The sequence below is a fragment of the Mustela putorius genome, unplaced genomic scaffold (assembly GCF_011764305.1).
Source record: "Mustela putorius furo isolate JIRA1106 unplaced genomic scaffold, ASM1176430v1.1 tig00000835_pilon_pilon_pilon, whole genome shotgun sequence".
NCBI lineage: Eukaryota > Metazoa > Chordata > Mammalia > Carnivora > Mustelidae > Mustela > Mustela putorius.
In genome coordinates, this window is record NW_025421492.1 from 1,449,553 (window position 1) to 1,461,753 (window position 12,201).

The window sequence follows — 12,201 nt, forward strand, 5'->3', positions numbered from 1 at the left end:
ATTACTCCTACAAGTAGGAGAAGCAGCGTGCGGATCTGGTCTGTTAGCTCTGAGTTCCCACCCCTGACTTCACCCCTCACTTCTCCACTTTTCTGACTCTTCCCAGATCCAGTGTTCCTCCTTGCAACATCAGGGCCCTACAGGATAGAGAAGACACAACCGGATGGGAATTTAAAAGACTTTAAAGGACTATTGACCTGGGAGGGCAGGGAAGAGATGGAACCAACCAGGAATTGTGAAGGACGGACAACGGCGGGCAGCCTTCCTACCTGCCGAGGCAAAGAGCAAAGAGAGGAAATGTGGTGAAGGCGCCCTGGGAGAGGCAAGGGCAGGGAGCAGAAAGGTCCAGAATCTCAGAAGGAGGTGGGGCTGGCCAAACCCCAGGAGCTGCCGGAGGACAAGGCAAAGAGGAAATGGCCACATCTCTCTCCTCCTCTCATCTGCTGGCGCGGAGACTTAATCTACAAGGGAATTACGCCAACAGTGAATTGAAAGTGATTTTTATGTAAAAAGCAAGATTTCACTCTCACAGTTTTTTAACCTTAAGTGGTTCTACCAGTTCAATTAGCCTTTTATTACCCAATTCATTTGCATTTCTCCCTGGACCCCAAGCTCCCGACACTGCATGGATGTTTTCCAAGTCACCACACTCACCTGGTGATGAAACTGGCTTTAGGCACGTGACCTCATGGAGAAGGACGAGATGTTTGTCACCTCTGTGCGAGTGGACTGTCCGGCCTCCATCCCTCCTGACAGAGACCAGAAACATTGCCCATCAGGCTCGAAACATCTTCTCGTTTGGCTGAAGCAGACACTCTGGAAGGACCGAGCACACCAGATCCAGTGTCCTCTGCTCACTAAGCTCAGTCTCAAGCACGAAGAACAATCAATTCCTGGCCAAGAAAAGGTTGCGGAGGCCCCCGGATAAGGGGGACGTTTTCTCGCTCTGTTGCCGGCATTCTGACAAGCTCCTCGGTGGTCGCTTCTGTTTCCGTTTGCATTAGACCAATGTTTCGTTTCAGGGATGCGTCCGAACTCCCAGAAGCATAGATAGAATTTTCCTTCAATCTATTTTCTAGAAGATTCAACTTTCTGGCCACTTTAGTAACCACGAAGGTTTATTGTTTCGGTTAATCATATCACCAAGTGGGTTCAGTTACTCACAGACCCGACAGGAGAAGTCAGGGCCTTGATGTCTCCAATTGTGAAAGCTCTTCTTGCTAATTGGTGGTTACTGGCTGGGATACAGCGTCATTTGCCTGCTCAAAAAACGTTTTAAGAAAGTATGTAATTTGCTTTTGTGTGCCGAAAGGGAGTACAGAAGAAAAGAATGCAGGCTCTCCATCAAAAACAGCTTTTTTTTTTTTTTTTTTTTTTTTTTTTTCAGAAAAGCTTTTCTGCTTGCGTTCCAATAGCTGGAGGCTACTAGAAGTCTGAGATCTCTAGAAAGCGTACCCAGCTCCCTGGCATCCGAATGTTTGACAAGACACCCTTGAAACTCTTGCGCCCTGAATACATTTTTAACTCCAAGAGGAATAAAGCGCCGAGTTGTCCGCGTCCCGCACCTGTGTCCTTACCTGGGGCTCTCTTGGGAGGATGTGTGGGCCGCGGCCTTGTCGGCTTGTTGTGGGTTTGGGTTTGGGCTTGGGTTTTTTCAGTCTATCCCGCTGCCTCCCTGGATGTCTCTGAGCGCACCTCTCCTCCCCTCCCTTCCCGCAGGCCACGGGTTCGGTTCCTCGAAGATGTCGCGCGCACAGACGTTCCCCAGCTACGCCTCGGAGCCGAGCGACGAGACGCAGGCTCTGTCCCGGGCCGGCAGCTACGGGTTCAGCTCCAGCTCCAGCCTCATCCAGTGACCGCCGGAGAGCCGCCGCCGCCGGACACAGCCCGTCCGCGCCCGCCGCGGGGGCCGCTGCCCCCCAGCCTCCTGGAACACCCGTCGCGGCTGAAATGCAAGCGGGCCGGGTCTCGGCCCGGTCCCAGGGGCACGTCACAGACTGGAGTTCTGCTTCCTCGACTCTGTGGCTAAGTCTTTATTTATTGAATTTCTGGGGGGCTGGGGGGCTGGGGAATCTATGTTTTACAAAAATAAGACTCCAAATCGTAGCTACAGTCATTTAAATGAAATTCTTTGGTTCTGGGCACCGTGGAAAGGGGCCCACACCGGGTGGTGCCTGGGGGGGGTGGGCAGGACCCCGTCCGCGTCCTCGTGGCTCAGCCCTCCCGTCCCGTGGCGGGGTCTGTCCTTAGACATAACGTCACCCACCGCAAGCGGTGTGGCATGGAAGGTTCGGATGGAGACACAGCCAGCAAGGTCGACAAATGGCATCGTGACTCTCCATATAAATAAGCCCCGGTGAAAATGAAGGGAACCCGAGATCTAGAACGCTCTGCTGAGCCGGGTCTTGGCCCTCTGCTGTGTGTGTGCGTGCGTGTGCGCGTGTGTGCATCTGTAGACGGATGCGGAGACCGCCGTATCCATCTGTGTCTAACAAGTACACACCAGATGTGTGCTGAGGGGGACAGGCTATGCTCACTTACATTGTTGAAAACTGTAATTTGGTGCATTAACATTAAGATTGTTATGTTGAATAGCTATTTTTAAAATAGTGCTGTTAAAAAAAAAATGGCTTCTTATTAGCAAAAGTATTTACGTAGTCGAGTCTGCTCCTCTGACAAGTATAAATGAACATGTGAGAAGGGGGGACGTGCTCGAAAACGAAAACCAGAGAACCGCTCTCGCTGTCCTACGCGTCCTGTCGCCATGCCGTCTTTCTGGTGAGTGTCCCCTTGGTGACAACCTTTGTCTCCTCGGCCATCCCTCTGAGCTATGTGAGGGAGATTGGGTGTGATCGCCCAGCTGCCTCCATTTACCCTCAAGTAAAAAAAAAAAAAAAAAAAGATTTTAAATGGGAAACCATTTTTTTTTTTTTAAGAAAGAGATGGAAAGTATGTATATGATACCCAGAAAGAAGTCAGCTGCTTTACCGTCAAGAGAACCATGGGCACAGGATTGTAGATGTTAATTATTTAAGATTTTATAGATGCCATGCTCCAAAGCCACTGGGCACTTGTGATTTAGTATGTAACCAGAATCTGCTAGGCTTTCCTTTCTTTTTAATGGACATGGTTGGCTGGGATTGTAAGAAAATGGATCAAGTATAATTTTTTTCATCTCTGACATTCATGACCTACCAAGTTTAAACCTACCAAGTTTAAAGGGAAGCGAGTGATTGGCTTCCACATGATCTAAAGAATTTGGATCATTCATTTAGGGTCAGCAAAGATATTTTTGTCCTTCATTTTGAAGTTAATTCAAGTAAAAATAAAAATCATTCCGCCCAACTTACCTGGTGCCACGTGCCTAAGACGGCGAGCCCGCAAACACCGCAAGCGGAGTGTAAAGTGCAGTGAGCCCAGATCACGGAAGAGAAAAGCCTGATTTGTTTCTTCTTAATGGCAAAATTCTTTGAACTGTTGAACTTAGTCTGTTGAAGGGGTACCTGTCTTGCTGATCTATAATAAGACTTTTTCTTTCTTATCTCTATCTGTAGCTTGAATGCAGATTGCACATACATTTCAGAGAATTACTACTGAGTAGAAATGGTTCTGGGTCCCTCCTACATGTATTTACGCTTAGAGCACCTACCTAGCCACTCTGAATCTCCACGATAAGAATGAACACCCCATCAAGATGCTAATCATAAGAGTTCACGTGGCTATGAAAAATAATTATCTTAAGCTTTCAGGAATTAAAAAAAAAATGAGTCAAACTCTCTGTGCTGTGAATTTTGCTGACACAGCAGAAAAGCAGATGCCGGTTTCCTGATGATGACCCAGCCTTCCCTAAGATCCCAGCTGGCAGGGTCACATGCCTCTGAATCACTGAGCTCCTCGGCATTTGCTTCCAAAATACCCTTTGTAAACCACACCAGAGCAGCCCCCCGCTGAGACCATCCACGCACAGCTCCTGGTGGTGCCACACTCAGAGCAAGCCTCTCGGCGGCTCACTCGGTCGAGCTCTGCTTAGAGACCACAGTTTCAACACGGGACTTGTGGGGAAAGGGCCTCAGGGGTCCTGGTTCATGTCTCAGCTTCATGAATGTGCGAGAAGCACAGACAGCGAGTCCGAGGTGGGGGGATCCTGCTAATCAGATGAGTCTGCTCTTGTGTCTGGCGGAAGACACGATGCCTGCCTGAAATTGCTTCCAGAACACCATTTGCTTGTGATCATTACCTGTGAGCATAAATGAGGAGATACCAAAGATCAGGCAAATCTTGGGCCAGGTCATTCTGAAAATGAGGTCGTTACAAAAGTGTGTGAGAGAAATTTCCTTCCCAAGTCTTTCACCCAATCTCATCCCAACGAGGATGATGCTATAAAGTGTCTCCTGGCACATTTTTGGAGATTTATTCTGGCATATGCCTCCATCTGTACTAATAATTGTAGCTCAGATAAAATTGCTAACCGAACAGATAGGAGAATTGATATTAGCCTAATATACTTGACATGTGGCAATGTGCATGGTAATAAAAATGACGAGCAAATAAATCTTCTACAAAAACCAAAGAAGAAAGAAAAGTTACCATACCATTCTCCTGGAACTTCATAAAACCAATCTCATTGGAGCAATTAGAATGAACATAGACACATAGTCAACGCACTCAAGCTCATAGGTTTTTGACTGAAGATACCTCTACACTTTGCAAGTCATTTTTCTCCCTCAGAAATTGTATCATATCTTTCCTGCTATTGGGAATTCACTGAACCAAAGACATCCTTCGGCCCCTTCTAAAAGTGACTCACTTGGGGTTCCAACCATATCTAGGTAGGTGAGTCAAGATGGTCACAGTTTCCACATTGGGTTGGAAGAGAGAAGTGGAGAGGGACCTTGATCCAAGTAACGAAGGCTCTTCTGAGAGCAGAGAAAGCCTGGAGGGTGTACACAGTTTTCACAAAAAGATGACATGGCGGGAGGGGGAGAGGTTATTTCTTACATCCCCAAATTTTCTTCTGAAAATATTAATCGTTGCACCGTGACCAATACCTGACCTTATCTTTGAAGTGTTTAAAAGTATAAAATAAGCTTGACCCAGTCGTTTACCATACTGGTGGGGGAAAAAGAAAACACATTCTTCACTTTTTTGTTGAATGAGTAATAGGCACTCAGAACTAATTTATTTCTGCAGGTCCCTGATGTTTATGAATCAATAGGTTCTGGCCACTGCCACAATATGAACTTAATGAAACAAGAAATGTATATTTACTTATGTACTAGGGAAGGTACCATTCGATGGAGCATGTGAAATAAAGTGAAACTATTTATTAAAAGTAAACTTCACTTTTTTCACCAAGTAGTAACTAGAGTACTAGTCCTAGTATCTTGTACAATTTTTCTCTGTCTTCATTGGGCCATTATGTTTGAAAATCATTTATCACCTATAAAATGGTCAACCACTAATCCCTTCTGTCCAATATAGAAACAGTGGACTGGTAAATAACATTACACTGTTAATAGTTTTTACAGATCCAATTTATTTACTGCATGTGGTATCTTTAGAGTAGAAGTTAAAAACATATCATAAAAATTTATGTCTGCCCCTCGTTCTTCAGCCAATATCTGAGAAAACTTTGTAAAAAAGCATGAGTACCCTAACTCCTAGATTATTTGAGCCACTTACTGAAATCAACCATTAATGCTACAGTGAAAACAAGCTAAGAAAATTATATTCTTATAAAAAAAATTTGTAGTCCAGTTTTGATGATTATACCACAGCACAGTAAACAGGCAATATACATTCAGTGATGCTAAGCTTTAGGCCTTTAACACATTGTCTTACAACAAATATTGTACTAAAAGCTGCTCAAGGTGAAAACGATACACTTTTCTCCAGTTCTATGAACATATCATGTCCATCGGTTATCTGGAAATTTCAAATTGCTCTATCAGTCACATACCATACTTTACAACTCCTCAACCTTGGCCTTCTTCAAATAGATAAAAATTGGCCACTCTATTTCCATTAATATAATACTAGGCGATGTGCCACAGAGATGAATTTCTGGCCTATGAAATGTATGGAGAACAATAGCCCATGGAGGGGGCAGAGAAGGAGCAAGGGACCTACTCAGGAGGGCAGCAATTTAGATAGAATTATAAAGACTCCAGTGAAATGTCCAAAGTAGCACTAAGACCCTATTTTCTTGACACTCTAACCTCAGTTCCATATCACAGAGTTGGTCTTCTTGACCAGCTTCACCTGGTACCCAGCATGCAATTAAAAGAAGACAACAGTTGCGCCATGTTTTGAAGTGACCACAGAAAGACAACGCATAACCAATAAGTATGCTTCCTCGGGTTTAGCGAAAATTTTTGAACATGAAGGAGTGTGTAACGAAATCCCCATGGTAAGGTGTCTCTTGGGTAACCCAAGGATTACTTTTGTATGGTCAACTTCATTTGAGTTTCAAAATGAAGGCATGTTATCTGTGACCCTGGGCTGAGGGCTAAGTATGTCATTAGAGAGCCACAGCGCCATGTGTGTATTCTCTGTGAATGTATTTGTAAAACTAGCCCGCCTTTTTCTCCCTGAAATTATCACAAGTCCTTACTTTCTTACTCAAAAATGTGAATCTTTGTTGGATAACTTCTCCAATTATTACAACTTGTTGAGACAGTAGCTAGTTTATAGACTCTCATGGAAGTATCCTGAGATGTTGGGCACATTTTCTAGATGGGCAGGATGCCAGCTAGCTCTGGAAGCAATTGTGTGGAATAAAGGTTCACGTTCACGTTCTACTCAGGAGGAAACCCAAGCCCATGAATGTTGTCATTTATTCAAGGCAAAGAAACAGTCAGGAACAGTTGTGCCCAGTTCCAGGCTCCTGGGCCAGAGCTAATTTCCTTGGCTCCATCTTGTGTCCCATTTAGATGCCATGGGGGTTGAGAAATGCCACATAGCCTCTAAGTTAATGGGCCCTTGCATAACATTTGAGTGTCTCCTCAGGTTTTTCTGATGTTCTAACTATTCCTGGACTCATCACTAACTGTGTCAGTAAAGAGGCTTTATGAGACAACTCATTAAACCTGTAGGTCATGAATGACTGGCATAAATTCTATTCTTCTTACAATTGTCACCAGTTCTTCGTTGGAAATTCATACTTACGTATTCCAAAGTGATAGTCAAACTAAAAAAAAAAAGTGGGTATGGTTTGTATTCCTACTGATTCATCATATTGTAATCAGGATTATGATTTTATTCTTATTTTATCTCCCTGTAGTATTTTGGCTTAATTCTTCATGGCGTTTGTCACAATGTGTTTAGAGAATAACATCGGGCTCACATTTTGTTTCTTGTGAACTTCCAAAATCTTCCATTTTCAGTTGGAATTGGGAAATACCCTTTTATTAACAATAAAATAGCTTACATATCAAGTTTTTTAATACACTTCAGGAGACAATTATTTAAATTAACTGAAGCCTAGATAAATAAGAAATCAGTTAAAGTTACCAAATAGTATGAAAAAACCACATTTTACTCACGATTTTCATACACTTTTCCCTAGTTTATGATTTTAATATCATGTAAACATTTAAAGGAGAGGAAAAGTACATTTGTCAGAGAAATACTATAATTTCCTTCTAATAATTCTGTTTGAAAAGTTTTTTATTTTGGCTCCTCTTCTATGCCTACTACCCTATATTCTGTATTCCAATTTTAAGAAGAATGATTAATTTTAAATTTTCTAATAATTATTTGGGGCTAGTTTTAAGTGTTGATACAATTCACTTTCTCTGTCTGTTGGGACGATTTTAGACTGAAAGAGAGCATAAAATCAGCCCTTTTTGCAGACAGAGAATACTGCACTCAGTGGAACAGGGGTCTACCGTGACCAGGCCATGCTGTTCATATTGGGATCTGACTGCTACCTTCATTCACTCAAGAGAGCTATAGTTTCAGAAGACTTGCTTATTTTTTGGAAACCTGAAATTTAAAAGCCTAAGTTCAGGAAAAGAAGATTGAAATCATGACTTAGTTTTTTTTCTTTTTTTTTTTTCCCAAAAGTAACTACAGATTTTCTCTCGAAAACAATGTAAGAGGGTTTCTATGGTGTTCCAATATTGTTAACTATTTGACAAATGGGCTGAAAGGCAGGGAAAATGAAGACTAGAATGGCAACAGCATCTTGATGTTCTATATAAATCAAAAATTAGCATGGCATAGGTCAATATGAAATCATGTGACTAATCAAATTCAGACTTACATATCTACTGCATAATTCAAAGACCAATGCTTATTCTTATATGTGTGAGTGTGTGTGTGTGTGTGTGTGTGTGTGTCAGTGGGTTCAACGGGGGAAAGGAAGCTTTCAATTTTCGTGAAGACTTAAAATAGAGAATAGAGATTCCTTCCAGTTATGGGGCACTCTATATTACTTTAGTAATAACAGGCAGAATATAAATCACAACAATGAATCCATCTACTCCCTGACAATAAATGAGCATAAAAGCCGGTATCATCTTTGTGGCAGATGAGAGAACCAGGACCTGCAGAAACCCCCTTGTACCTTCTCTGCACTAAACCCTAACACCACACACTCTCACACACACACACACGCACACATGCACACACACACACATACACTTTTTTTTACTTTTGACCTACTCTGTATGTGTTACATTTGTTACCTTTTTCCTAGGTCCACCCAGAATTATCCCACTTTTCAAAATCCTTATCCTTATGAATCTTCAAAATATACTATGTGCTGTATGTTTGCTTTCTGTAAATTCTTTTAAATTAATTTGTATATACTTTGTGAAGTCTTCTACTGTAAAGGGATGTCATTTGTCATTGATTAAATATAATGTTTATGATTATTTTGATAAAAATAACTTTGGATGCTAGGCCCTTGTTAAGAAATAAAATATCCATTACCCAGTTTGCTTCTACTGAAAATCATATGATTTGACTTTATTTTTCATCACAATCTACTCCGGATAAATAACAGTTTGGGGACGTCTGTACTTAAATACTAGTTGAGCCACCTTTTGGAATGGGATGCAAAGGAACAGCTGTCCCTAGAACCTAAATGTGAATTTCTGGCGGAACGTAAACTATTATAAAAATGAGGCAATAATAAAATTAGGAAATTAAATTATTTTTAAATCTGTCTGTGTGATTTTTCCCCCTTGGTAAAAGCACATGAAATACATAATATAAGAATTACCTTCTTCTGAATTCATAGTTTCTGTATCTCAATCCTTGGTAGATACACCTAATGAATTGTTAATGTCTTCCTCATAATTCTAAGAAATTTACAGTTGATATGGCTACAAGGAGGGGGACTTAGAGTAATTTAAGTAATGCTCCATTACTGAAAAAAAGAGGTCCATAAATACTGCTTTACACCACAACTTTGCATGATTGAGATTTTTGAACATCTCTATTGATGGTTTTTACCCATGAGTTATTTAATATTGTTCACTATATGATTTCCTTGTATTTTTATTATTATCTGATGAACTGTAACTATGTAATTAAACAGGATTTGACGGTCATAGTCTGCTAACCTTTAAAATGTCATTTATTCCTTCATTCCTTGGCTTGATATTTTCAAAATAAAGTAGAAGCCCCTTTATTAAATGTAAGATTACTGAGAATTTATGATGCACTCCCAGTGTTCTCCTAATCTTATGTTAAATAATTTTTATTAGAGTGACTGGGCTTGATGGAATCATAGAATATTAATGTTGATGCTGGCATTGGCGATCAATACTTTTATCTTCAGTGACGCGACATCCAGAGTTTTTAAGAGGCTTTCAGTGTCACAAACTGGAAAACACCTTTCCCTCACCAGCACTGTGCTTGCCCTTTAACAACCAAAGAAAATTACTGAAAATGAACATTTGGTAGACAAAGACTTCACCCCAAAGGTGAAATGTGTACAGTCATGACCGCACCAGATCTCGACGACTTTCTGATTTTCCTCCTGTGGTATTGACCCTCCTGTCACCTGGATTTAGACCTATTTGCATCTGTTTCTCAAACTTAATCTTTAGATATTAACCAAGCATTTGTTGTGAGTTCACTAGATTAATTTGTGAGGAGTGTTTTTCCTTTTGGAGGGTCATGTCTTTCAAGCGAGTCCAAAGCTTCCGTCTGTCTTCAATGATCAGAGAGATCAGAGTGGGTGAGTTCACCTGGACAGAGCAGGCATGCGGCTAGAATGTCCAGCTGCAGTAGGTCTGGCCAAAGTCGTGCATGTGAAGAAGGCGATGACAACTGCATGAGAGCTTTCAGACCCATCAGCTGGGAGAAGTTAGGAACACAAGGGCCAGTGAGGGGGCTTCTTTGTCAATGTGGAACGAAACCCTGCTGCTCCTGGATACGAATTTCCGGTGCCACTTTCATAACAAGCTGGTGATGTGAACTAATTTCCTCTTTTTCTTCTTCCTCTTAAAGTCATGAGGACTATGAAAAGTACAAAAGTTTGTATACGTTTGGAGCCAGCATCAAAGAAGATACTTAATAAGTGCCTGCACAGGGCACGGCCCAGGAGCCATGGCTCTGCTATTTTTGTAATATAATGAAGAGAAACAAAACTAAAATATCTCCCCAAGTGGCAAAACTGCTATCCTTATTTCTAAGTTAGTCAAGAAAAACATTAGGCAAATTTACCTAATTTTGATATCCATATGGTGAATTAGAAAAATAAATGTTTGAGCAAGAACTAGATAGGATACCTAAGCATTCACGACACTATGAACTATCCTAATATCTAGGTGTTTCAGCCTGCTGCTTTATAGGCTCTCGAAGGCCAGTCAACCACTAACGAGGGCTTACTGCTTACAAAACATGAGTCAAGGGCACGCGACATCTCCTCGCTCTTGGTTCTTGCCCACTTTTTGATACATGGCAGTGTCAGGCAGGAGCTCTGACAGCAAATGGGTACTTGGCTTTACATAGAAGACATGAGATAGAGAGAAATACGGGGTTAGGAAAGGTGAGAGAGACTAGCCTCCCCAGCTTCCTAAATCCCTTTCCCCAAGCTGTCTCTGGATTTCTCCCTTTTGTTGCTTTTTCTGCCTTTTTTTTATCCTAGGAAATTATTAGACAGGGTTGTCGAGCATAGCTCCAAAATTAGCTCCCGTTATTTGAATTGCATAAATGTTTTAAACCACGTTCTCTAAAATTCCCAACTCCTTTTTTGACACAAACTTGAGCAGAAGACAAATATGCAGTCACCCACTTTCTCTGCCTGTGTGAATCCCAGAGCTCCGTTCTATGTACCTTACAATCTTCCAAATATTTGCAAACTTTCGATATAAGGTAGCCAAAAGAGAAAATGCTATTTCAAAATTTAATTTTAAAACATCCTTTGAATCTTCTAAGAGAGCTAGGAATTCAAAATGAGCAGAAGTTGAGCTCTCCTCAAGGAATTTGCCATTTAGGGAAGAAGTATGCATTTCCAGTCATGAAGCAGGTACGATCTGTCTGTGATATCCAGCCCATATCCCTTGACTTAGTAAACCCTTTCTTCTTCCGGTATTTAAATTATTTAAAAAATTATTTTAGTTAGCCTGCTGATTTTGAAGTTTATGGGGTTTTTTAAGTAATTATATTTCAGGGAGCTAAATATAGAGACAATTTTGATGTCCAAAACAATATATACTAAAGCCACTAACCAGAAGTAACCCTCACTCTCAGCCACAGAATCTAAAGAAAGAATGCTACAGATGTATTTTGTAGATATTCTACTTAGCTCTCCTACCTCCTTCGCCTCCACGTCTGATCCTCTTTCTCAATACTGAGGGGGAATAGCATTTGAACCACTGAGATGGCATGAAGCATTGAGAGTTTTGACAGGGAAACTTAACTGAAATGAATTGCTATAAATTTATAATTTGTAAATGGGACGTCTAGGTATTTGATAAGAGAGAATGCTCCCTGCTACTTGTAATACTGTGCACAACCTAGACTGATGCGGGTGCTATTTGGTATCTCAGGTAAAATCAACACAGTTTATAAAAATATAATTCTATCCCTCACGTGGCATTTCTCCTTCCTAGTTCTTCCACGGCAATGTAAATTGTATGGAGATCCAAGAGGCATTATATCCCCCAAAATGCTATATTATGGCGCTTGACATTTTAAACAATAACATTTGCATGTTATATTTAACTGTGCATTTAAGTTGAA

General features: G+C 41.3%; 1 protein-coding gene across 1 annotated transcript in view; it reads left to right on the forward strand.

The window, feature by feature from the left end:
* Nucleotides 1–9,168, forward strand: part of DOK6 (docking protein 6) — a 378,753-nt gene extending 369,585 nt beyond the window's left edge. Inside the window, exon 8 of the mRNA XM_045085209.1 lies at nucleotides 1,720–9,168. Coding sequence (XP_044941144.1) covers nucleotides 1,720–1,856 — 137 coding nt within the window. The 3' untranslated portion in view covers nucleotides 1,857–9,168. The remainder of the gene's footprint in view (nucleotides 1–1,719) is intronic.
* Nucleotides 9,169–12,201: the final 3,033 nt, after the last annotated feature.